Source organism: Thermobia domestica, chromosome 18 (genome assembly GCF_964235325.1).
Source record: "Thermobia domestica chromosome 18, izTheDome1.hap1.1, whole genome shotgun sequence".
NCBI lineage: Eukaryota > Metazoa > Arthropoda > Insecta > Zygentoma > Lepismatidae > Thermobia > Thermobia domestica.
The window spans coordinates 171,501,697-171,529,497 of NC_137471.1; the positions used below are offsets into that span (position 1 = coordinate 171,501,697).

General features: G+C 36.1%; 2 protein-coding genes across 2 annotated transcripts; one reads left to right on the forward strand and one right to left on the reverse strand.

The window, feature by feature from the left end:
* Positions 1 to 58: 58 nt before the first annotated feature.
* Positions 59 to 21,035, reverse strand: LOC145676045 (uncharacterized). The gene is made up of 2 exons (XM_081746897.1): positions 20,299 to 21,035; positions 59 to 11,503 (listed from the first exon to the last, which is right to left on the reverse strand). Exons 1-2 carry the CDS (start codon positions 20,661 to 20,663, stop codon positions 10,039 to 10,041), a joined length of 1,830 nt encoding a protein of 609 aa, XP_081603023.1. The 5' UTR covers positions 20,664 to 21,035; the 3' UTR covers positions 59 to 10,038.
* A 3,389-nt stretch (positions 21,036 to 24,424) lies between these two features.
* On the forward strand, positions 24,425 to 24,841 carry LOC145675386 (uncharacterized). Its single transcript, XM_081745787.1, has one exon. It carries the CDS (start codon positions 24,425 to 24,427, stop codon positions 24,839 to 24,841), a length of 417 nt encoding a protein of 138 aa, XP_081601913.1.
* The last annotated feature ends 2,960 nt before the right edge of the window (positions 24,842 to 27,801 follow it).

A 27,801-nucleotide genomic window follows, 5' to 3' on the forward strand; every position in this document is an offset into this window, starting at 1 on the left:
ATATATATATATATATATATATATATATATATATATATATATATATATATATACGGCAACTTAGGGTATAGATTCTAAACGCGGGGGGACTCCGTCCCGACTTCGAGAAAATATGTAGGCGTCGCCCAGTTCCTAAAAAAAATACAATGGAGAAATATAGGAAGGGGGAACAAGCGTGACGTCATGCTGCTACCTACCGTCCTCCTACCTTTTCAGATCCACTTTTACCCCTTTTTATGACTCCCAAATTAGAACATTTTAGATGGTTTAAAATTCTTGTATTTTTGATCATAGCAACTTGACCTGTAAAGAAGACAAAATTTCTCCATTAACTCTACAGGAACGAAATAGGATCATCCTTAAGAATCTGAAGCTTCGACATAACACTCCATTTGTGATGTGTGTCACTGCATGAGACCACTGCGTGGTAGCGATTTGTGTTCATGCAAAGCAAAATGTGCGTACATCAGCACAATACAAAACTGAAAAAAGCTATTTATTAATGCTTATTTTCATTACCGCAAACTAAACGCAAATATTACGTTGTGTCGAGCTCGAAAACCGCTAGTGAATGAGGGCTCAGAGCGCTTGAAAAGATTGATTTACACAATAATTTTGTACTCTGAGTCCAGGAAATGAACACCAATAGGGCTACATACATTTCAATTTCTTACTGGTAAATAGTTATCCGGACTTTTGGTATCCAGTTCTCAAACAAGCCAAAAAGTTCGCTATAGTAGATTAATTCAACGACGGTACTAAGAAAGAGCTGTTTCAAAGAAACAATACACAGTAATTTTTGAAAAGGCGGTTGATGAGCCTCCAAAGGAATGCCTCCGTCTGTCTTTATTCGTGAAGACATTAATCAAGCAATTTTTGTACTAGTATTACCATTTCTTCTATCTACTACATAATATTACGCAACTCTATCATACAGGGCATAGTGTTTCATTTCAGTATTCTCCCCATTAAATTGATCACTTGTGACTATAAATATCTATATATTAAAATGCTAGGTTTATATGTTTATGTGCAAAGAAAAGTTTATATGTTTGTCTCCAATCCTTTTGACAATGAGATCTCGAAAACCACAAGTGCTAGAATCGAGCCAGTTTTGCTGGTCGATTCCAAATTTTGTGTAGATTGGCCCAGTTCCAATTGAATATTTAAAAAGCATGGCCATTATTTCTTTAATACATTTTTTAGGGTACACTGGAAGTGTTGACATTTTAAAAAATAACACATTCTATAAGTTATACACTCCAACACAACATGTTTGTATACAGTGGTTGTATATTTCTCAGGCGTTTGTTTCATGACCAGGGGAGCGCGGTGGCTCAGTGGTAGAGCGTTCACCTCTGGTGCTTGGGGTGCCGGGTTCGATCCCAGCCCTCGCCAAGTGAACTTTGTGGTGGACAAACACCGTGCTCGTGGGTTTTCTCGGGGTTCTCCCGTTTCCTCCCACTTTCTTCATTCCACCATTTCACTCATCTCTCATTATCACCGTCTCCTTTAGCCTAACCAGCATAACCGTGGGACGTAAAACTTAAAGATTTCATTTCATTTCATTTCATGACCAATTGATAATGAAAATCGAAGAAAACTATTTCTCGAGTGATGGAGAATCTTTAATATTTAGAATGTTTTGCTAATGAACACCATATATCAGTGGCATTGTAATAAATTGTGTAGGTAATATATTTGCTTATTACATACTGCATGCAAGAAGAAAGAAAGCACTGATCATATATGAATTAGAAATTCCAACCAGAAGTAGGCTCAATCTTGCAAACGGTGCGAGATATTGAAAAAATCTCTCCTTTGTGGTACCCCTTGGCGATTTTTATCAAGACGTCTTTCATTTGTGTATATAAGGGGACATGTGCAGATGTTGTAAGGAATGACAAGGAGATTCATGCTCATATGTGAATGATGCGCTGTGTAGAGAGTGCAGGTTAAGCTAGTCTAATTAAAATAAATCCAGGTTCTGAAAATCTATTGATAATAAGGAAGGTAATTGTATTCGAAACAACTAGAGATTTACAGAAGAGTGAATATTGAATCGAAGGAAAAACATGTTTTTAAGCGTAACTAATAATAATAATAATAATAATAATAATAATAATAATAATAATAATAATAATAATAATAATAATAATAAATTACCCTTATAACAAAAATCCCAACTGGGTTTTGATGAAAGTTCAAACTGGATTAAGGTAGAAGCTCAAAGGTAGTTCTTGATGAAAACGGAAGCCAATTTTGATTGAAAACTAAGCCGATTTAAAGATCTAAGACATATGTAGATTCTCAAGGAACCAATACTGGATTCGGTAAACATCGCAATGGTTTTAGTAAAAACTAAAACTCAAAACTGTTCTGGAAAACACATAAAATTGTCTGTGGAAAGGAAATGGGCTCCGGAGAACAACGAAAAATATTCTGGTCAGAAATGGAACCAGTTTTGAAAAAACTGATACAGGTTTTGAAGAAAAACTGAACCGGCTTTGAAGAAAACCGAAATCGGTTTCAGTAGAAAAACCGTACCGGTTTTTGAAGAATACAAGAACCGGTTTTGGAGAAAACCAAGCCGGAAATGGAGAAAACCGATACCGTTTTTTTTGGAAACCGAAACCGGTTTTTTGAAAATTTTTAAAACCGGTTTAGGTTTTCTTTGGGAACCGGAAACCGAAAAAACAGGTTTCTGTGCCTACCACTAGTATATACTGTATGTGTGTGTCGCCTTTTTAAGCGTATGAGTAATTGTATGTTTATCTGTTTATTTATATATTTATTTATTTATGTGTATTTATATATATTTATAATATTATTTAATTATTTATGCCAATTAATTGTTAGTTTAGATTATTTGTGCTAAGATCGTCCTTTTGATGTGTGTGTGTAATTTACAACAGATAGGAAGCCTCGGTATAGGTAAATACGAATTAGAATACTTGAAGTGGATTGGCTGCTGCCAGGAGCCAATCAGAAGCAAGATATCTCAGCTCTTGTGTGTATATAAGACTGCACGTTTCTCATGTATCTCATAGTGTCTGATGAAGCCAAAATGTTAGTTGGCGAAACTGTAACACGTATGTAATATTTTTATGTGAATATACTGTTTTGCTCAGCAAATATTTTGTTTGTGCTTAAGTATATATAAAGCAAAGATTCTACTTATGGAAAATATTACATGTGTAAGAATAAAATAGTATTGTAACGCCGCTAGTGGCGCATCGAGCCGGAAGCTTCATATCGTGTGGAATGAGTTGATAGCCGGTAAATTTGCAATTAAGTTTGGGAGTGAGATGCGTTTTACTGATAAGTAATGTGTCAAATTGTTCCTCGTGTAATAGTTGTTAAAATATGAGTTTATGAGGTAAGTACAAGAGAATGTTGAGAAATAGAAATAAAAGTCATAGTCAAATAACTAGATACATGATCACTATGAAGTTAAATAATTGTTTCGGGTGGAGATACATGAAAGTGCACGCACGTCTCACCTTTTCGATTTTGAACATAATGAGTTAATAGTGGTACTACAAGTTTCGGCCTGAATTCTTCTGGAGCAAGCCGAGACTTGCAATTGTAGCTCTATCTCGGAGGCGGGAATTGATACCAAGTTTTGCAGATTGGAACTTGTTGCAGATTCGGACAGTTTTCATAGAAAAAGGAAAAGTGTGCACCTCTTTGTAGGATAACAGGTTCATAGGATGCTTCTGTTAGTAGGATGTACTTTGTTTTCTTGACAGCGTTTACCTGAGAGCAGTGTTGCCACACTTGGTACAATTGCATCAAATTCAACCCCTTTTCATTCATCGGCCTGTTGGTACCACGCTGGCATTTTCAGCCCTTTTTGTGAAAAAGTTGGTACAATTCTACTCAATTCAGCACCATTTAACAAGTACTTGTCACATTTTCAAAAGTGTCAGTAAGACTTTTCCTACAGCTCACGTTACTCATACCATTGTGACTTAAAATGATTAATAATGTGTTGTGATGTCTTTCAGGGAAGGTTCTAGGACCCTGAACCGGTTTTACATTATGTCAGTTTACTTACCTTATATTCTCCTTACAGTCTATTATCCTCCTTCGGTCTTAACATAAGCGAGAATACGGTGGATAAATATACTTTATTATTTTATATTAACGTACTGTTTACACACGAACTCGGAGATGATTAATTTGTTCCTCGTTTTATATATATATTTTTCATATATGACCAGAATGCCGCTTTGGTTTATTTCACTTTGAAATAAAGGCGGGTTTGATTTTCTTACAATACATACCGAAGATAACCGTTTTACCAGTGGCGGATCTAGCCTGATGCCGGGGGCCTAGCCTCCACTTTTTTAGGTGACAAAAATAATTTAATCTATTACATATATATTTTTGAAAGTTTATAGTAAACTCATCATATAACTACTTATCATAGCCTGAGTTCTGCCTGGCCCCCGTTTTTACCTTCTACCTAGGTAGATCCGACACTGCGTTTTCCCTTTTAATTTGCGGCCTCTGTTATATTTCCTACATGTGAGAAAAGTTTCATTTACTTCCACGGTTTTTCGGGGCCCTACTTTTTGGATGTCTTTGAGTTGACTTTGAGTTTAACGTCCCGTTCAGCAGCGAGGCTATATGAGACATGGACCTACTGATTAACGTGGAATTCGAACCATATGAGCTCCCGCCGGGAATCGAACCCAGGTCTCCCACGTAAAAGGCGCGTACGCTAACCGCTTAACCACGAAGGAGCTCCTTGGATGCCTTTGAAAAGTAATTTTTAAAAAGAGGTGTATTGATTTGTACTCTTGGAAGAGGGGGGTCTTCTAGAACTTTACCTCATTTAGTTTCGTGTTATAGAGCCATGTATCACACTGGTATAAAGTAATTAATTCAGCCCTTTTTGTTCCAATTTGGTACTACTTTTCAGCCCGTTCCAGAGCTAGGACTGTGTCAACACTGCCTGGGAGAGGAATTGGTCGTAATGAGCAGGATTGTTCAAATCGGCGTCTCTTCTTGAAAATTAAGATTTGTTTATGCAAAAGGTCGTTGATAGTATCCTGTGATGTTCTCAGAATTCGAATTATGTACGTTGGTCCCTGATTGTTCCGAATACGGATGCATTATTAAAGGTGTATCCCACTTCAGGAAGTTCAGCCTATATATCAAGTGTTATAGATAGAGGGACCCCTCGTAATACTATTGACATGGTATGTGGCTGAGGTTGCTGGTGTCGGATGTTGTTGAGAGAAGTTAAAGTTTCAGTTTTCCTGAACATTTCGAAACTGGATTGTCACGAATTATTTTGCGAAGTTAGCCGACTGTGATTTAATGATGAATCCATTGTTTTGTTTCTACCATTTGCGAAATATCTTTGCGTTGCCGATACTGGAGAAGTTAGAGAAGTAAAACCTTCGAACTAAAGTACATTGGATTGTAGTTTTGCTGTAGCAAGCTGTAAACAGGCTGTAGAGGAGGATAAGCTGGTTGAAGTCAGAGTCGGAGCTCAAGATGCTATGTGCATTTGTATGCTTCTTAAATGGTGGTGAACTCGTTGATGATGCTTGGTGGTTGCCACTGATCGGAGAACGGGAACTTGGTTCAGTGTATGCTGAGCATGAATGAAATTGTGTAATGAAGAAAGAGGGAGGAAACTGGAGAACTCCGAGGAAACCCAAGCACACGGTGTTTGTCCACCACAAAGTTAACTTGGCGGGAGCAGGGTTTGGACCCGAGACCCCATGCATCAGAGGTGAACGCTTTACAACTGAGCCACCCCGGCAATTTTATCTTCAAAGGATGTATGAAAGACTTTCCATCGTCAATTATCATATGCGGTCTAATAACCGAACTGAAACAGTATCCAAAACTATGAGATGAGAACAGGATAAGAGTGAAAATGATGATAATGATGATCAAAAATTATACTACTTGTGTACTCCAGCCAGTACGCTCGTGAAAACTCTCAATTTCTTGCAACCTGTCGCCTGTTAATGAATTAGCATCACTGTGCGCCCACATGAGTGCAATAAATAGAGTCTAGACTTGGCAGCTACGCCTCACTACATGCGCGCCAGCTGAGAAAGTATGTGAATGCACTACGGTTTACCGGCAAACCAAAGTGGCTAGCAACTTATGAGAAGGTTGCGCCCTCTGTAACGTGAGTGATGGAAAAGAATTAATTTACAAAGCATAAGTGGAGATCTGTGCTCTATCGAAATTTTACAATTATACGGTATAAAAACTAACAAAAAATCAAAAAGAAAAAGAAAAATGGGCGTATGGAACTTTGATCCTTAGCATTATAATGAAAGTAAAAATATATAACACAACTTAATATAGACAGATTGATTCAATATAAATACAATACAATTAGAGAAAATAAAAAATGAGTAAAGGGGTAACGAGGACGGAGAATGAGGGGAGGTGCGAAGCACAAGTTAAAACATGTGTATTGTTAATCAGAAAAATGAATGTGTCTTTTGCGTAGGGTCATCTCTATGTGATGATGGGAAACGGATAAGCCAAACTGAGCAGAAAGTGATTACTTTGCAGGATATGATGGATGAAAAAGTGGAAGATGCTAATGAATAACATAATCAGATATAACCTTCAGCCCCAGATTAGCCCCAATTCGTGACTTTTTTTGAATTATTTGTAAACAACTGCAACATCAGTTTACTTATTTGGTATGTTAGCAACTTTGGGTGAGACACTTGTCGGTTTCCGGGGAAGATGTGGATTTCGTATTTATATGCCTAAAAGACCTCCAAAATGTGGAATTAAAATTTTTATTCTTGTTGCTGAAACATTATACTACACAACAAATATAGAAGTGTATGTGAGAACACAACCAGAAGGCCCGTTCCAGATAGATAACAAACCTGAAGAAGTAGTGAAGAGATTGTGTCAACAGATTCATGGTTCATCTTGCAAAGAAACTTTTTACAATAATCGGTTTACAAGCTGCAATTTGGTTAAATAAATGGAATGGGACAGTAAGTTAACTATTATAGGTACAATTCGTAAAAGCAAGAGAGTTGCCCCCGCGTTTGTGAATGCCAAACGGAGGAAAGAATACAGTAGTGTATTTGGTTTTCATTAGTACTGCACCATTGGTTCGTATGCATCTAAGAAAAATCTGTGTTTAGTGCTGATCTCAAGTATGCACAATGACGTCAAATTAGATGAGAGTACCAGAGATAACAGAAAGCCAGATATCGTCACATTTTACAACGATACTAAAGGTGGGGTGTACATAGTAGACCAGATACCTACTGAATATGACGAAGAAAGAAATACTACACGATGGGAAATAACGTGATTTTATCACTTCTAAAATGTAGAACCGACTAATAGTAATGTTATACATTCAGCGAACACAGCAAGTTTTTCGGATTGACTCTAGAAGATGTTTCTGTAGCTCCTCATGTAGGAAAGCGAGGACGATGTTACATGTATAAACACAGTAAGGCCAGATATCTTGCCAAAAGTGCTGTAAGTGGTTTTGCCTAAGTCACGCAAAAATGATGTGTGGAGACTGCTGCAGAATTGAAACGTGAATATACCGCTATTACGAGAAATCCTGGTGTACTTCTTTCTAGTTAATAAATATTTTATTTTCAGTACCGGTATTTAAGCAATAAAATAGTCACATAATTATCGAACTTAATTTTAACAAGAAAGGTATTGCCTCAATAAAAATGTACAGTTTCGCTTAAAGCGCATCCACTGTCTGGTGTTTGTATATAATATTGTAAATATAATACATATTTAAATCCTAGTTCACATCTTATCAGACAAAAATGTTCCTGGGTTTATGAGGCAAAATGTTACCATTCATAAAAATTTTTTTCACCTTACCACTATACGGTTAGAAACAATGAATCTCACGAGGGTAAAGTGTACTGGCAGAGCGTAAATATTAGGGAAAAGGAGTATGCTGATAGCGATTTGGTGTGGGGTCTAAAGTGAGGTAGTATATATTGCATGAATAAAGGGTGCTGAGTTTGGAAGCGTTTGTTGACATACGTGAGATTTACTTTTTCGATATATTACTGTAATATGGACAAGTTATGCATTGGTATAGCTCCAGAGTGGGACTAGGTAATCGGACAATGAAAGGTATGTGGAAAACTTTTGGTTAGAAGGTCAACAGGTTTTTTATAGATTTTGAATAATGAAGCTATCCACACTGTAAATCTGTATGTTAAGTTTGGCAGTAAGAAATCTTTGTATATACTTAGGATCGTCTATGCATAAAATACAAAAAGACGGCATCAAACCGCAGAAAAGTTAAAGTTCGAGCTACTGCTTCGCGAAAAATATTTGAGCTATCTCTATGCTTTATCATTTCCATTGTGAACCCAGTAGTAAGGCAACGGCTAGAGTCTGCGTTTGACAGTTGGAGATGCAGTGAAATATCGTTATCATTTATTGGTAGAGAACACTCAATTAAAATAATTTACAATGTTCAACTCAGATGGCAAGAAAAGAGTGAGAGTGACTTGGACAACGTGATCCCACGCTAGAGAAGTGTGCCAAATCAGATATTTTATATTCTGCGTTTAATGTGGTGATGTACAGTAGAATGCTGCTCAAAAGTGCAGTGAACGGAAAACCATCTTTAAACTATACTACAGAAATGTACAAAGTGTTACAAAGAATTTTACAGATTCTGCCGTAAATATATCTGTTTAATATTGAGCGAAACATGTCTGAAAATATCGATAAAGAACAGTGGAGAAATAAGAACGCAAGACCATAAAGGCGGATTGTTTGTAGTATTAAAATTAATGGGACAGCAGACCACAGAATGATGTCGTATGTGAGTGTGAAACTATTTGAGCAGAGGTGTGTCCAAAAACAATCTTCGTCGGGTGTTTCTGCAGACCATATAGGAACAGTGCTCAAAGTTTATTTGAAAGATGCCACGAATCATTTCCAGATGTTGTCAGAAGGTGACAAAGTTGCTCATTTTGGTGACTACAACTTGAGCTTAGATAGGGATCTACAATAAACATGGGATAACGTCAGACACAAATGACATCCGTTTGTCGACCATTCTACTCAAGCACTCAATTTTGAATAGTACAATTTTCATAGCACGAGTAAAAATAACAGCTTAGATTATACCATCTCTATTCCTCCAACAGAATGCGACAACTCATAAACTCTCCGCACGTGTGAGATTTTTGTCTTTTGTGGATTATCATTTAATTTGCAATATGTGAACCTTGAGTAAATGCCTTGCTAAGCTCTTTGCATGTCTTTGGTGACTGACTTGTGTTCAACTGCATCTCAAGTTTTGAGCGTAGACTATATCGTCTTCCACACCTCCCACGTGTGACGTTTTGATCCTGTCTGGTTCAGCACGTATGAACGTAGAATAAATTATAATCCAGGATTTTTGCAAGGTGAGATTTTGCTACTGTCTATTCACATATGTGTAGCCAATTTTGAACGTAGATTAAATGCCTACCACACTCTTTTCATGTATGATGTTTTACTCCTGAGTGCATTAACAACGTTCTGGCCAAACTTCAACGTATATCAAATGACATACCACACTCAGGGCATATTAATGCATATTCTAATGGCTATTAACACGTGTAGCCAGAGTTGAACTTCGATTCAACTTCTAACCAAACTCTTAGCATACGTGACCTTTTTTCCTGTATGGATTAGCATGTGTGTAACGAAACTTAAACGATATTTAAATTCGCCATCACACTCGTAGATTGTGTGATATTCTGTTCCTCTGAGAATTAACATGTGTGTAGCCAAACTTGAAGGTTGAATTAATTTTTCACCACACTGTTGGCACGTGTTTGGATTAACATGTTTGCAGCCAAACTGGAACCTCGATTAAATGCCCAACAACACTCTTGGCATGTATAATTTTTTTCCTGTGTAAATTAAATAAATGTAGCCACACTTGAACGTAGTATAAATCCTTTACCACACGCTCGGCACGTGTAAGTATATTCTGTGTTAACTAACATGTGTGCACCTAAACTTGAACAAAGACAAAGTGCCTTACCTCACTCTTGGAAGGTGTGATGTTTTTCTCGCGTCAGGTTGTTCTCCTGTGTGGATTAACATGTGTTTAGACAAATGTGAACGTTGAGTAAATGCCTTACCACACTCCTGGCACATGTGACTTCTTTCTCCTGTGTGGATTAACATGTGTCTAGCCAAATGCGAACGACGAGTAAATGCCTTACCACACTCCTGGCACATGTGACTTCTTTCTCCTGTGTGCATTAACATGTGTGTAGCCAAATGTGAACGATACCTAAATGCTTTACCACACTCTTGGCACGTGTGAGATTTTTCTCCTGTGTGGATTAACATGTGTCTAGCCAAATTTGAACTTTGAGTAAATGCCTTACCACACTCTTGGCACGTGTGAGGTTTTTCTCCTGTGTGGATTAACATGTGTTCAGCCATTTGTGAACGTTGAATAAATGCCTTACCACACTCTTGGCAAGCGTGAGGTTTTTCTCCTGTGTGGATTAACATGTGTGTAGCCAAATGTGAACGACGTGTAAATGCCTTACCACACTCTTGGCAAGTGTGAGGTTTTTCTCCTGTGTGGATTAACATGTGTTCAGCCAATTGTGAACGTTGAATAAATGCCTTACCACACTCTTGGCAAGCGTGAGGTTTTTCTCCTGTGTGGATTAACATGTGTGTAGCTAAATGTGAACGACGAGTAAATGCCTTACCACACTCTTGGCACGTGTAAGGCTTTTCTCCTGTGTGCATTAACATGTGTGTAGCCAAATGTGAACGATACCTAAATGCTTTACCACACTCTTGGCACGTGTGAGATTTTTCTCCTGTGTGGATTAACATGTGTCTAGCCAAATTTGAACTTTGAGTAAATGCCTTACCACACTCTTGGCACGTGTGAGGTTTTTCTCCTGTGTGGATTAACATGTGTTCAGCCATTTGTGAACGTTGAATAAATGCCTTACCACACTCTTGGCAAGCGTGAGGTTTTTCTCCTGTGTGGATTAACATGTGTGTAGCCAAATCTGAACGTCGATTAAATGCATTACCACACTCTTGGCATGTGTAAACTTTTTTTCCTGTGTGGATTAACATGTGTGTAGCCGAAGTTGAACGTTGATTAAATGTAATGCCACACTCTTGGCACGTGTGTAGTTTTCCTCCTGTATGAATCACCATGTGCGTAGCCAAACTTGAACATACTCTAAATTCCCCGCCACATACTCCACATATGTGAGATTTTTCACCTGAATGCACAAACTCACCACTTGACATAGTTGAACGTTGATTAAAGCGTTTATCACTATTATGGTACGTACGACGCTTTTCACTTTCCTGCGTCACCATATTTGTTGTCAAACGTGATCGATGAAATCCTTTGCCAAACTGCGTCGAAGTATCAGATTCCTCATAAGAATGAGAGATGGGTTTATTCAATGTAGTAAACATATTCCCTTCTCCGTGGAAATCAAAGATGTTATCGCGCCTGTAACAAATTCAACAAACAATGAAATGTAAATGGAGATAATGATTAAGTAGCAAGTAAACATGTAATCATTCGCTATATTACATGATAAAGTTACGCTATATTACATGTTTTATTACATTAAATATTGTAGAAATATGAAATGGAGTACCATATCACTATTGTCTCAAAATAAGTTGCTGTAGTTTGTTTCACTATATCAAATTAAACTATAATTTATATCGTGGCGGACATAAGTCTATGACCAGGTATTGTCGGCTGCCTTGACACAAATGCACAGCATGAGAATTAAATCTGTCTTATCTCTAGTTTCGTGTGGAGAAAAAAAAACAACTTGCGATCCAAAGGTTTAAGAACAACTCAACGTATTAATAGAAACTGTACGGAAGATCATTCACTTATGTCATCATAAAAGGAACACGAAAGGCGTTTTGAAACCAATTAAATAATTACATACAACTTTCCAAGCTGAGGCAGAGAAATTTAAAGTAACAAGACTAAAGACGAATCATTTACAGCGTTGTAATCGTGGTTCAGTGGTCTAGTAGCTTGACCAGTTATCTCGACGATCTTCGATCGAATACAAGTCAAGCATTTTTTTTTTTTTTTACTTTAAGAATTTTGATGGAAATAGATCGGCGATAACACACGCTACATTACATTCAAATATTTGAATACTCGTTTGTTTCAGCACTTGAAATATCAAGTTTTCAGGAGTAATACTAATAATAATAACATTTATCTCGAAGAATATTTAAAAATTAAAAACTTATTATCGCTCAGGTCGTACCATTACAAGCAGAAACGTGATTTTAGGCAAAAAAAAAAAATTAGTTTTGTGTAATGTTGCCCATGAAAAGACGAATTTCTCATCTCGATTCTAAATCAAACCAAACAAGATCGGGATGAAACATTTTCATTCGAGACGGGACATGGTTAACTCACACTATAGTCATGCTTTGGAGATGAGAATCGAGACGAGTCCAAAACTATCGTAAACATTTCTGAAACTTATCTCGATTCTAGAAATAGTGTAAGCAACAATTGCTCTGTAGACAGAATCTTATTCATCATTTTGTTAGTTTGTATTTCAGAGCTCACTGAATTTTGATCTGTGTATATATTTTTGTAGCAAAGCTTTTTTAATTACATCTGCAAACTTCACAAGTTAGTTTATTAGAAGCTTTAGTTTTCAATTATATTCAGTTTTTTTTTTTTTTTTTTTTTTTGCAGTTTTTTTCCTGAAAACGTACAGTAGAATATATTCTACACGAAATATTAGCGGAAATCTTTCGTTTAAATTTGAGTAGCTGTAGAGGTGTCTCATGATGGTACATAACCCCTTTCCCGAAACCCCTTCGATATCTTCTGTAGCTTAGCCAGCATAACCATTACTTAAAAACAATTGTAATTACGGCTCTTGTGAGTTCAGAATCCCTACTTTCTACACGAAAATTATCTCGAAACTTTCCATTATAACATGTAACTTTCCTTTATAACATTTAGGTCGTTGTAGGGAAACTTACCGTTTTAACATGTAGCTAGTTGTAGGAACGTATCGAGAGGGTATGTGCTGTTGCTCCTGACACTTCTCTCCAATCCCGACTATTTTGTAACTTATGCCTTACGCTACGGGGTATTTTACAGGCTTTAATACAATGTGTCCTCATACGGAATTTGCTACCTATACTATTATTATTATTATGACTATTACTGAATACTTGAGATCTCAATATTACGTCCCCCTTCCGTAGCAAAGCTGGGATAAATGCAATAAACAAGTGACAAATCTTGGGAAATAGACGAAAATCAATGTGAAGGTTACGATTATATTTAAAAGAATCTAACAACTACCAAAAAACACGATTTCAAGCACATGGCGACCGTTTTCCGGATTAAATTATAGCAATCTTCCCACAACTGCTTTTACAATACCATTAGTTATACAGATAACGTGTTGAGTTTTGAATCTGATTAGCCTAGTGTCGACAGTCAATTTCCATCAGATCTTCGGCGAACACAATTAATTAAAAATAAAGCAGAGTGACAGATAAAAACAAGAAATGAGTAATGTAGATTTTTCATGTAAGTTAAGGAAATATGTTTTGACCTTGAGGGCAACAGAGAGATTAATGTAGCTCATAAAAATTTTTCTTGTTGATTTTTAATTCTATGTAGATGTGAGTGGATAGCAAACAGCTGATTGGGTATACACACACACATACATGTTTTACACTATGCACCTTTATGTGCATTTATGAATAACAGTAAATGTTTAAATACTAATACACACTGAGCAAGGCTATTTGATAATATGTAAAAAGAAAACAGTATCACGTGACAGTTTCAACACATTAACTGTGCAAACAAACAGAGAACATACAGAGAATGTTTCGGAAAGCAGGAATTAGGACGTACAGGAAAAGAAGAAGCAGAATAATTGAACTAGTCAGAAGAAAAAAGAGAAAAGCAATAGCGAACAAAGATCAAGGGGGAGTAATATATAAAGTAGGATGCGAGGAGTGTAACAAAATTTACAAAAGAGAAACAAAAAAAATGCAAAAAAAGGATTAAACAGCACCAGGATGATGTAAGATTGAAAATGGGCAACAATGCGATATACAAGCATCAGAAAGAAACAAACAACAGGATAGGGTGGGAAGGAGCAGAGGTCATAAAAGTAGAGAACAGGACTTTGGTGAGAAAATAGAAGGAAGCCAGAGAGATTATGAAAGCAGGAGGCAAGGTGATGAACTGGAATGCAGGATTCTCGATAAATAAGGACTGAGAGAAGATTCTGCATAAAGAAGAAGGAATAAAAAGGAAGAAGAAAGAAAAAGAAACAAAATAACAAGGAAAATAAGGATAACTAGAGGACAGGACGCATCCAGCGGCAAAAAGTAAAACTTTAATTAGACACGTGTGCAGCTAAAAAGTGAAAGTGAAAACCAGACAAGTGTTACTTTTTAAAGAAGGGGCGGAACCTAATAAAAATTGATCTCCGTACAGTATATATAAGTGATGACCAACTCCTAGCAGCCGGAAGGAGTGGAAGTCTGATGAAGACACAGTTATTGTGTACAAACTGTCACGTGATACTGTTTTTCAAATATTATCACATGGCCTTGCTGAGTGTGGTATTGTGTATTAGTACAAAATGGAATCAAGGCCTGATAGAATAGTTATAGAAAATATTTTATATATGGTACTAGTTTATATCTGTGTTAATTTTATATTGAAGCACTTCGCAAAGTGAAACCTGAGTTGTGAAAAGAAGGATTGGTTGGTAATGGTCGTAATATCAAAATTCATAGTGTTTCATGTTTTAAGTGCATGTTTCTTATTTTCGTATTAAACTCAGACATTTATATTTTTGTACTTTGAATTAGTTGCTCGCAATTCAAATCAATATGGAGGATAGTGTTTTAGAACAATTTCAAGCAATGTTGACAGAGGAATTAGAGAAACAATTAGAAACCATTGCTCAAAAATGGTAATGAATATTGGATGTCTAGGACAAAAAATACATGAATCAGTAGATGAACTTCAAACCCTGTAACAAAACGATTTGGGAGCATAGGAAAGAGCGAATTGAATGCCAAAGCAGACAGCTTACGTAATGATATCAAAGTAGCCAATAACTCCTTAACTGAAGTACGCTATGAATTGGTTAACGCGGCCAATCATGTTGATTCAGTAACTGCTGAGTTTAAAAATAGTGTAGCGGAATGAAAGAAAGGTCTCACTGTGTTCTATGAATACATGCGAACGGCACAGTTTGAGTGTAGGCAAACCAACAAATTAAAAGAGTGCAAGGCGAAAAGAAACCGTAAATACTCTTGAATTCAAGGCGGCCCAAGTTGGGAAAGATATGTGCCAAATAAACCAGAAAGTCGATTACAGTCAGGAAAAGGAAATATGCAGTGTATAGATAGCTAAAAGGAAGAATCGTTACGCGTACCTCTGGACAATTGTTTCTAATGTAATTGTTTTGCCGGCAAGGAATACCGATGTTTCACACATGATAAGCGGTAGCGTTCAGGTTGCGCGTATCCGCCCTCTCGAAAAAGCCGGGGAAAACTAGAGTTAAATTGATGATTTTGTGTGATAACGAAGTTACAGTGTTGTCGGTTTTGTGTCGCAGGCAAATGGTTTTGCGCGAGTTAACAAATTCAAATTTGTCTTTGTAACAGTGTATGTCTAAGGTAAGTTGCATTTTAGTGCTGCAAATCTATTCCGACTTTATCAGCTTTGAGTATTGTAGAAGGAAACGACTTCAAATTCACAATAGACCCGCCAAGCGAATTGTGTTTTACGTAGTGAAGGTCTCGTATATAAAATATCGGTCGGAAATGTTTACCGTAAAGAAGCGTAAAAGTATCACTTCCAATAAAGCACACGTAGTCGAAAGTATATTTCGGTTATAGAACCGAAATGTAACAGCAAGGTTAAGAAGAAAATAAGATGGCCAATGATACCCAGTTGAGTTTTCGTAATACATTATTAACGTAAACTCGATTTCGAGGAGCATAATCAGTAGAATTAAAATGAGCAGACGTGATCATATCAGTACACCAGATGCAACATTTATTAATTTTCAGTTGCCGAAATGTTTGAATTTTCAAGCTAGTACTTCACTTTTGCGAAATTGTAAAGAGCGAAAATTTAAGTGTAGTGCTACTCAAAATGTAGACAAGTTGATTGCTCATGATGAAAACAATGTTCGTCGACCTCCGCGTACAGCGTATTCTGAGCACGCACAACCACACATTAGGTGTGCAGTAAGAAATAAGTTGAGAATAAAAGGAAAGAGTCTTGGTAAGCGTAATTCGGAACGCACTAAACTGGGTCAAAGACGAACTACATGCAAATTAAAGTCGAGTTGTAGGCGAGGTTATTTCGTGTCAAACATGCGGAAGAAGTATATATGGACTCCGAAGAGCACTAAAAAGCTTAAGCGAAAACACGTACGAACATTGTATAGTAAACTACATGGCAAAATATAGTAATAGTAAGCGCAAACCTAAAAAGAAATTTATGACAGGTATCGCAATGCAGCGTAAATCCAAACGTCGTAAAGGAAGGTGTGTTATTACGTGGAAGTTTAGCAAATACGCTGTAAAAAGGAGAAAAGTACCAAAATTAAACAAACTAACTGGAAAAGTACACGTAACCGTGCTAAATTACAGCTCACAAGCGTAACCGGCACAGATGGAAAATTAAAATCTTGGTACAAAAAAAAGCGTGAACTTCACCCGAACTCGGGATAAACCCCGGAAGAGATGAGAAATCAGAAATACAGAATTTGAACTTTAACTTTTAGATTGAAGTTGAAGTTTAACTTTTAGATTATGAAAAAAGGATTATTGTTTATTTCCCCGAATTTCGAAGGTTACTTTTCAGAATCAAAGTGTGTGCCCACCGCCACTGACGCACCAGTCCAAGAAACCATCAAAATCGCTCTACAGTCAGGTACGTTTACTTAGATGTCATGTTTTATGGTTTCCTTACAGCGTTTGGAGATGAAAGATGAATGTGGAAAGGAGAGGAAAGACAGCATTGGAAATTTTAAACAGGTAATTGATTTAGAACGCCATTTCGGACTTTGAAATTGTAATAATACCGCACCAGTTTTGCAAAGTATGGCTGTCCCGTTTTGGATTTGGACCTTCAGTATCGAATTCTTATTAGGATGTTTAAGTTTTGTATTTTTTTTTCAGGTCTTTCCAGTTTTGGGAACCATACTTCATCATAAAATTTTATTATCAAATTTTGCTTGAGTTTTTAATCATTCTCCTTTATGCTTATATTAACATTAACTGTCCCCATACAATCAAGCATTTAGAGACATGTTAGGCAATTAGAGATAAATACGAACATAATTAGAGAAGTACTAGTAATAACTACAATTAATCATAAAGTTAAAATTTTGGATAATTAAAAAAATGTGCTCTTCAGATAGTGAATTTTTTCATCTGATGTTGTGATTGTATAATGAGAAAATATGCGAAATTTGTAATGTAAGATTAAGTGGCCGTCAAAATACTGTAAGTTAAACACAATTTAGTATAATATTGAAAGTAATTGACAATAACCTTGAATTTGATAAAGTTGCTCGTTGAGTTGTTCGTCGTTCGATATATATATGCAGTTTACTATGAAAAGTCAATGTCCATTCAATGTGACTAATGATAACTGAAGTTAATTGACTTCAGAGAAAGCGATATTATAAGTTAAGAAGAGTTGAAGGTTAAAATATAGTTCATCCCCTAGGGACATCCTTACTTTCGTTATAAAATTAAAGTGATGAAACCAGTGCGACGCCTGGTTGGGTCCCAGCTAATATGCAGATTCGGCAATTGGCTAAAATTTCAAAATTTTGTTCTAACTTTTAATGTTTGGCATAATTAGAGAAAAGTATAATAGTAATAAAATTGACGTTCGAATTTTAGATTTTGATATAATAATTAATTTTGATTTGGATTTATAGAAAATAATTAGGGTTTTGATTTGGATTTAGAGAAAGTAAATTAAATGCTATTCTTTTTGATGTTTGAAAAAAAGTCTTGTATTCTTGTGCCGGGAATCATAAACCGATCTAAAGAAAAAGAAAAAGGGAAGCCCGTTTACGATTCCACGGTACCCTTTACTACGATAAACACCGGATACTATGATGTATTGATAGTACGGAGTGCCTACGTCAGTTAGACAGTATATGGTAAAATTAAGGTTTATGTTATGAGAACAAATTAAGATTACTACGTACGAGTAGGCCCTGGACAACAAAAATGTTTAATGAACAAGTTAATATTACTGTTATCTTGTGTTTCACTATTGTGACAAATGCTCTCGGATGTGACTTTATTCTCGATAAAGATAAGTGCAATTGCTAGTAAGTCACACATAAGTATTAGCTAGCGCTCTTTAAAAGGTTACATTTGTAAACCTACCAATTTTGTAGGTACGAGCGGGCCTGAAGTAATAAAATTGATTAAAAAATTGATGAATTGAAATGCGGGGCTGTAGCATTAAATCTCCTCCCAGGGTGTGTTTCTTGTCGTCCTCTTCATTATATTTATTTTCTTAAAATGCCTCCTCAAGGCCTGAATGTTGACAGCCCAATTGGGGTTCGGAAATTAACCCTGATTTGTCATGACTTGAATGCCGAAGGCATGCAACTAGGGTGGCATGTAAGGTCTTAGGGTAGAAGCGATTCATTCGAATCGTCAGGGACCCTGCAGGTCTCAACTGTAAGAGATTGTCAGCACGGTTGGTTTTAGGATCCAACTCATTAATCTGTATTTTTTATGAATGACTTACAACCTGTGTTGCCAACTAATTACGCACAGAATGGCGCTTCATAAAGCCTAACCGCCGTTTAACTAATTTATTTGTATTAAAATGTACAAACGGTTATTAGTTACGTTGTATAATGCAAGTTACGTTGTATAATATAACGAAACTGACTTAACATTAACGAATATTCTTTTAAAATCTGGCGGTCCTTACAGTGACTGCTTTCCATACCACTACAACAACAAACTCTCCCTGTAACTAGAACTGATGCTGACCCCCAACATTAACACCAAAATAAAGTTACATGTTCTATCGTAGGTGGTAGTTGAAACTTCGTGTATACAGTTCATGGTTTTACTGACGGAGGACTGTGAAACTCTCTTAATATTTTGTACGAAGTAATGACCGATGTGCAAAGTAACCCCTTGTCAAGGTAGCTAGTAACCACTGTAAGCGAAATGAAGTATCAAAATTTAGTGTGGCAAATCATAACATGGAACTATGAAAATGTTTGGGAATGAAGGGATCCATATAATTAAGAAGTTACGTCCCTAATGTATTGTGTTACTTTGGAACACAAATATACAAGCAAAGAAAGCATTTCAGCATGTTACCTATAAAATACTTAGGAACGTACAAGAACACATTCAACACGTAAGACATCCTAAATACAGAATTTTGCGCTATCCTTGTTTACCCACATTCTGCGTAATGTCCTAATCTGCATAGCAATCTTATTTTTACCGGCCATCTAGCACATGCTGGTTAGCGTTGTTTTTACAATAATTCATATATTATGTACGTTCACCAAGCCTTTAAAGTGATCCCATATTGAGAAATGCAGGTCCATACCCTAAAAAAGATTCCTGGGAATGTAAAAAGTCGACTTCCTTGAAAAAAAGAGTGCAGCTATGAATTGGACTGATGTACGGACCTCTACAAATAATGAACATTCATTGTTGGTTAAAATATTCTTTATCTTGTATTTTACTTATGTCTTTCGAAGCCCACCGGAAAAATGAGGCTAGACCCATTTGGGCTAAATTCTAAATAAAATCACAAACGTCCATAGTTTATGTTCGAATACATTACAGGTTTACATTTGTAAAATTTTAGGATAATTACCATTCTCATTATTTGTTATTTTACATAAGTCTCTATATAAATAAAACAATATCGTCGACCACCCATATTTTAAATATGTGAAACAATTAGTGAGAAATGTGTAACCAATAATAAAGAAATAATTATTTTATCAAGATATGAACTACATAAGAATTGTATGGATGGTATCTATCTTGTTATTATTTTTATTTGGTATGCAGCTTGTCTATGTGTCTCATGTCATTTCCAAATTGTAGGCTACTATCTTACGTTCATGATATCTCCCATACCTAAATATTTGTCGTGAAGTATTGCATTTAACCAACAAAATTTCCGAAACCATGTAACCGTATTATCAATCTGAGCCAATTAGTTAATGAAAAATTGAACATTACCTTTCTGGCCGAACTGAATTTAAACTTTTTGTTGTTAATTGTTGGGAGTCATTAGAATACGACGCGCAAGTCTCCTGAACCACAATTTTTCTTAGCGTTTCTATATTAGTTTCAAATGCAGGATCTTCTTCTAGTGCTAATTCTGGTTTCACCCTATCAACGTTTAGTTTCACATCCAAAGAGCACATAGCACTATCCTTGTCCACTGACACCTCTCCTTCCGTTGTAGATAATATTAACTCTTTGTTGTCATTCTTTAGTTCGTATGTCCACCCTCTCCCTTCGAGCGGATCATCATGAGGTAAGTCATAAGCAATTTCTTCTTTGCACATCAATTCCAACTTAACAGAGGCCTTACCAGCCATTGTGAATTGAAATATAATAAGAATTTAACACTGTTCTTATACTCCCCTTATATTTTACTTTGCCAGTGATAATGAAATCATTTACAAGTACGTTCACAAAAGCAACTTTATATTTCCAATCTTCTTCTTCTTCCTCTTATTCTTATTCATCGGCCACAATTGCTCTCTCGGCAATTGATTGTTTATTTGTAGTAAGCATCACAAAAGTTTTGAATAGTATCATTATCACTGTATTGAACAAGAATATCGGCAATTTAGAATGGTAATTAAACGTGTAAAATGTAAAGATTAGAATAGTTGAAAAATGATTTTAAAAAAAAGTAACAATATGTGTACAAAGTCATAAAACAGATAGAAAGTAGTAAGTATGATAAAGCGAAAATACGTGAAAAAAAAGTGTCGCAACTGGGAAAAAGTCAAATTTCAGGTTCAGGTTCAGGTTCAAGGTATTTTCCTTCCTTCTCTTCGGAAGTTTGGTTCCGGAAAAAAATAAAAAAAGAGAAAGTAAGTACTGCTCCTTTTTCATTTAGAGTTTTCCATTTTCTTTTTCCACCAAAATTCAAGAAGTTCTTTGTTTTTTTTATTTCTTTCTCACTTAGTTCCCTTGCATTTACATTAAAGCCTAGCCTCCAAGCAAATTTAACCAAATTTCCTTCCTTTTTCATTTCATCGATCCATTTCCATTTTCCCCTGATTTTTAGGGTTTCTTCACATTTTAACAATAAGTGTTCTAATGTTTCATCTTCTTTAAAACATAATTGACATTTTTCGTTCACTTCTTTAAATTTTTTCAATCTTACCCCTGTTTCAAGGCTCCCTGACCTGGCTTTGAAAAGTAAAATGCTTCGCAAATCATTCTTCATATAACTTATTTTCTCATAACGCCTTTTATATGTGTATATTCCTTTCAAACTGCTCTTCTTGACACCTTCTTCATACCACTTTTCCTGCGCTTTCTCTTTAATTGTTTCTTCTGTGATTTTTTGGAGAGAAGTATGGTACAATAGGAAAAGGTCAGAATAAGGAGAGAATTTATAACAGACAAAGAGGGCTGAAGGCCAAGTTCAACAGAACAAGAAGTAGAGAAAAGTGAGGAGTGTAAAGTGACTGGGAAAAAGTGTAGAAAAAAGAAGGGAATGTATGAACGTGTAAAGGAAAGAAAAAGTGTGTAAGTTTAGTAAATATGTATAGAAAACCCCACACAACTCTCGTCATCACAGGACACACTAAGCACGATGCACTAGCCATAACGGCCACTCTACTCGATACTCTCCCGGCAATTATAGACGGTACTTGCAATCAAATATACGATCAGGTTTTAATATGATACAGAATAATTGCTTATTAAAAAAATAGTTCTTCTTCTTCTTCTTCACAAATATAAAGCCCGACCTGACATAGACCATTGGAAATTTATAATGTGTTTAAAGCCACTGTTGTATACTTGTTGAAGGCAAGAGCTACCACTGACTTTATATATTATTATTATTATTATTATTATTATTATTATTATTATTATTATTATTATTAATAATAATAATAATAATAATAATAATAATATGCGTAACAATGAACGAAAAGTGGTTGGTGTTTTCTTTGCACTTTTGTTTTGATATCATTATTGTTTTCCACCGTAAATTAAATTGCACTAGTTATTTTTTTCGTTTATTGTATTTGTAAAATGTTAACTTTTACCAATGTCAACTTATTCAAGAGTAGTGATAGGCAGTGGGAATATTTCCGGTGGAAAGGAAAATAAAAAACGGGAATATTCCCGTTTTGTTCTCTTGCATTACAATTTCCAGGAAGGAATTTATTTCCATTTCTTTATTTTATTTTCCAAATTATAAGAAAAGTATGACAAATTACTTTATTTTCATTTATTATGATATACTTCTAGGATTTAAACAATTTGTAGGTTTAAAAAATTAATATTCGTTGACTATTTTATATAACTAGTCATATGATTTTTTCTAACAAGGGACATGCTTCGGTTAGAACGCGATGATCGGCATAAAACTTGGTATACATATACAGGACTAAGTACTGAACACTGTATGATAAGTCATTCCCGTGTAAAACTCCTTCCCCGCCGACAACGCCAGCTATCCTTCGAAACACTGGCAGTTAAATTCCCCGTTATAGGTGCTGAGTGATGGATCAGTCTGGCGGGTCAGTGTGTCGTTGTAAGCTCGAATTAGTGTTAGGTCAGTGTGGAAAAAATGGGGCGGGCTGCTGGCATTAACCTCCTTCATGTAAGTAAATTGTTAAAAGACAAACTAAGGCGCAGATTTAAGAATCAAATATCAGTTGGAGCAGAAGATGAGTGATTTGCAACACTTTGATGCAATTTAATTATCAATGAGTACGAAAATGAATTAGAAATGATAATACCCGTCAGAGATGATAAAGAAAACTGGGCCATATGCAGAGTCCTTCTGGCTTGTGATTAGTACCATACTAAAGCGTTCGTCTTACATATGTTTCCTGCAGATGTCGGGCGTTTAGCATGACGCTAATCATTTGTCAAAACGACTTTGCATAAGGCGGATTAAATTTCTAAATGTTATAAACATGGTCGCTTACTCTGAGGGAAGAACATAGACTGAAAGTATTTGAGAACAGGATCCTGAGAAGAATATTCGGGCCCAAGATGAACGAGAATGGGGAATGGCGGAAGCTTCATAACGAGAAACTACATAGTTTATACGGTTTACCCAACATTGTGAGGGTCATCAAGTCTAGGAGGCTTAGGTGGGCAGGTCATGTAGCTAGAATGGAAGAAAGTAGAAACGCTTTCAAAGTCTTGACTGGTAGACCCATAGGAAAACGACCATTAGGAAGACCTAGGCGCAGATGGGAGGATAATATTAAGATGGATCTCACAGAGATAGGAATACAAAGTAGAAACTGGATGCAATTAGCTAAGGATAGAAGTCAGTGGAGAGCTTTTGTGAACGCGGCACTGAACCTCCGGGTTCCATAGGTCATAGAGGTAGTTAGTTAGTTAGTTAGTTATAAACAATTTAGGTTGGGTAACTGCCAGAACGCAGATACCCCACCATTTTGTCAACATTTGCGCTTAAATATGTATGTTCACAATATTTGCATGTCTTTCCTTTTTTATAAATTTTGCATGTAACATTGCCACACACGACTTTTCTTCCTGCCTATTTCTCGAAATTCCATGCGTGAATTCACATGTAAGTTCGAGTACCTCTTCAGAAATTCGAGTCAGAGAGAGGAGACAGACTGACGTCTATTAAAAACGGCAAAATTTGATGCAAATATCTTAGAACTGTTATATATATATATATATATATATATATATATATATATATATATATATATATATATATATATATATATATACTACCCCCGAAAAGTTTCCGGACAAAAGCGAAAGAAAGAAATTTTCAAAATGTAACATAAGAATGCATTACAATTTGCTCACAAATGAAAGGTGAAACAATTTAGAACCCGACTCGAGAAAAGGGCTTGGCCTGTTGTGGATGAACTAAGAAAAATAAACTTAAATATCGCGCCGTTGAGATGGCGCATTACGCACGCGTGCGGCACAAAACGGCCATTACACTGCAAATTGAAGGTCGATCACACAATAAATACCTCATAGATGTCTCTGAAGCTGCTCTGTCTACTTCTCTCTCAGATCTCACTGTTGGGAGTTGTCTATTGCACGCTAGTTGTTGTGTGTGTGTGTGTTGAAGTGAGGTGTAAAGTATTTCCTATTATTCAGCATAATGCCCCGTACGAAAAAGGAATTGGGCATTGAAACGAGAGCAAAAATAGTTACTTTACGTGAAGAAGGCTATGCAATATGGGAAATAGCCGCAAAAGTGAAAATACCCCATTCTACAGTGCATGATACCTTAAAACGATTTGCTGAAACAGGGGAAAATCGCTCTCGAGCAAGATCTGGAAGGCCTAGAGCTACTAGTGCAAGGGAGGACAAGTACATTATAGTGACAAGCATACGCGACAGGTTGAAAATAGTGCTCCAAATACAAGCTGAAGTGAACGAAACTCGCGAAAAGCCGATCGGCTATGAAACTGTCCGGACGCGGTTAGTTAATGCGGGACTAAACGGTCGTGTGGCAACTAGAAAACCGCTCTTGCGCACTCAAAACAAAAAGAAGAGATTGCTTTGGGCAAGATAATTTGCAAGCTGGGGGCCAGAGCACTGGAACAAGTAATTTTTTACTGATGAATCAAAGTTTGAACTCTTCAATCATAGAAGAAAAGTTTTCGTGCGTCTCTCCAAGGGCGAAAGACTGTTTCCATCGTGTATTTTGCCAACGGTAAAGCACGGGGGTGGTTCTGTGATGGTGTGGGGTTGCTTTGGTAACAATCAGGTGGGGGATTTATTATAAATACAGAGTACAATGCAGAAAGAGCAGTACCACCAGATTTTGATCAGACACGCAGTGCCATCTGGGAAGTGGCTCATTGGTCGTGTGTTCAACATGCAGCAAGACAATGACCCAAAACACACATCCCAAATTTGTAGAGGGTATTTGTCAACAAAATAGCAACAGGGAGATCTCAAGAATATGGTGTGGCCCCCACAATCACCGGATTGTAATGCAATTGACCTACTGTGGGATGAGCTTGATAGGGCAGTTCGAAAGATGCGTCCCTCTAGCGAGAAACACTTATTTGAGGCCTTCGCAAACCCTGGACAGCAATCAAGCCCGAAACTCTACAGAAACTAATACGTCGAATGCCCAAAGTCTGTAAAGCTGTTATCACAGCACGTGGAGGCTACTTTGATGAATCAAAGATTTTAAGTTTTTTGACAAAACAATGGTCCATTTCTGTTAAATTTCTGTATTTTCCTCTCAAATACATATTGTAGGTTCCAGATAAAAATTAATTCCATTGATAAGTCTTTGCTTTTTCTCGAATACACGTAAAGTATACATAAACCTACTTTGTACGGAAACTTTTCGGGGGTAGTGTATATATATATATATATATATATATATATAGGGTGCTATTCTCCAACTCGTGTGTGTCCATAGAGAAGAGGCACGTTAGCTGTGGTGTGTATACGCGTGCAAGATGTCGAAAAATACTAATTTGTTAAAGGTGTCCACTACAAGCTAGTTTTGATTACAATTAGAAGCAGTGAACCGTTTCTATGGTTACAAGTGACCTATATAATTTCTCTTAATATTGCTGTTCCTTTCTAGCTTGACACGTTTCAGGTTGTAAGCCTGTAACAGCACCTCCGAAAAGAATGAAAAGCACTTCATCCTTGACAGTCCACAATTGCTCCTTCTGTGAAGATTACTTTGTACATAGTGTTCGTATTTGCTGTGTCAGTTCTTCACTATTACTTTTCAGCTGTTTCGCCTGAGTGAAGTAACTATTCTGCATACTCTTTTGTTGTGACGTGACTGATTTTACTTGGAAATTTCAAAATACTGGACCCCTTCTTCATTTTAAGCATGTGTCATCTGATATCGTAAAAACGGTTTTATGCAGTGCGATCCATTCCTACGCGATTGTGACTCAAAGCTACTTGTTGAGACCGCCTACCATAGGGTATGGGTGTGTTTCTCAAACTCTTGTTATTTTCCACATAAACCTATCATTTTCATCTCGCCTACTCCTAGTATTACACCCGAGCTCAGTTCCTCAAATTCCCTTTGCTTTAAATTGAACTAGATATAATAATAATAATAATAAAAAAGAACCACTTCTGGGCATCTTGCAGTCGTGTGCGTGATTTTCGGTCTTGAAGTCTTCATGCTATATAGCTAAGTGTATATGCATGCATATTATAAATTTGCACACAATAGATGCACAATACTCAAAAAAGTAAGAGAGCAGAATATATCAGAAGATAATCAGTGATCTTTCTGTTGCCATCATTTACCTTTGTTATGGACATGCGCTAACCAAAACAAATCATTATGACAATAATTCGTGAACAAATAAATTTACTGCTTTTTGGTGATCTTTTACGAATATCATGAGACTTTCATAGCATAACGGAATCAAGTCTTCAGAAAGCTGAGAAAGTGAGAAACCTGTTTGTAGGTACTTTTATGTACATGGTTAGAACCAAAACTTTTTTATTCAAAAGGTATTTACAATATCTTCATATGAAACTATAAACAATGAAAGGAACTTCAATTAAATATCTCAAACATGAATTGCATCTAAAAGGAACAAAAACCAAAGTACTTGATTCTTTTGTACTCTCAATGCACCATATATGACATACAACAAAAACTCAAAATATTTATATGAAAAAAACTATATTGATATCTATATGGACAATTCCAGAGAGTTCTGTATGTAGTTAATAATAGCCTGTGATATATATTTAGAATTTCACTCTCCTAAGAGTAGTGTGAATAAAATAAAGCCGTCTAACATGTTAAAGCTAGCTAAAGCAACTGCAGGATAGAATATGCATATCATGTAATGCCTCTGAACATTTATTTCACATTATATCCCATCGTCTTACTTAGCCGACGGGATAGAAGAATAGAATGAGAATACTAAAAATGCAATACAATCAAATAAAATAATGCCATTTAAAAAGGTCAAACTTCGAAGATTCAAAATAACATTTACATACATTTCAATAGACTAATTTTTTATTTCTTTTTTATTTTACAATCCAAACATATTTCACATAAAACGTTCAATTTCCATGGCCTCATCATTATAATCACCACTACCAAGTTGTAATTAATGTACAATAATATATTTTGCTATGAAGCCAAGAGTGCAAATCTGTTACACGTTAATATTCTTTCAATAAGCGTATTGGTTTACTCTGCGACTAGTTTAAATCAATTTCAGTCTATAAAGTTAGTACAATGTAAAACTTTACAATTACTGTTTCTACTAATACAGACAACTCCTTCTTAAAACACGAAGATTTACTTTTCACATTCCAAATAATCTCACGGCTACATTTGTTGTCCTCTTGTGAATAATTGTTTATATCTCCACTAAGCCTCTCTCTCTCGGACTTAACGATTGGCGTCAGTGTTCTACACGGTACCCATAGTCACAGAGTAGAGGACACCGCATTCAATCTTCTTCCAAATTTCTTTTAAAGTACTCTTTTGGAAAACTGCTGTCACGCATGTTATTG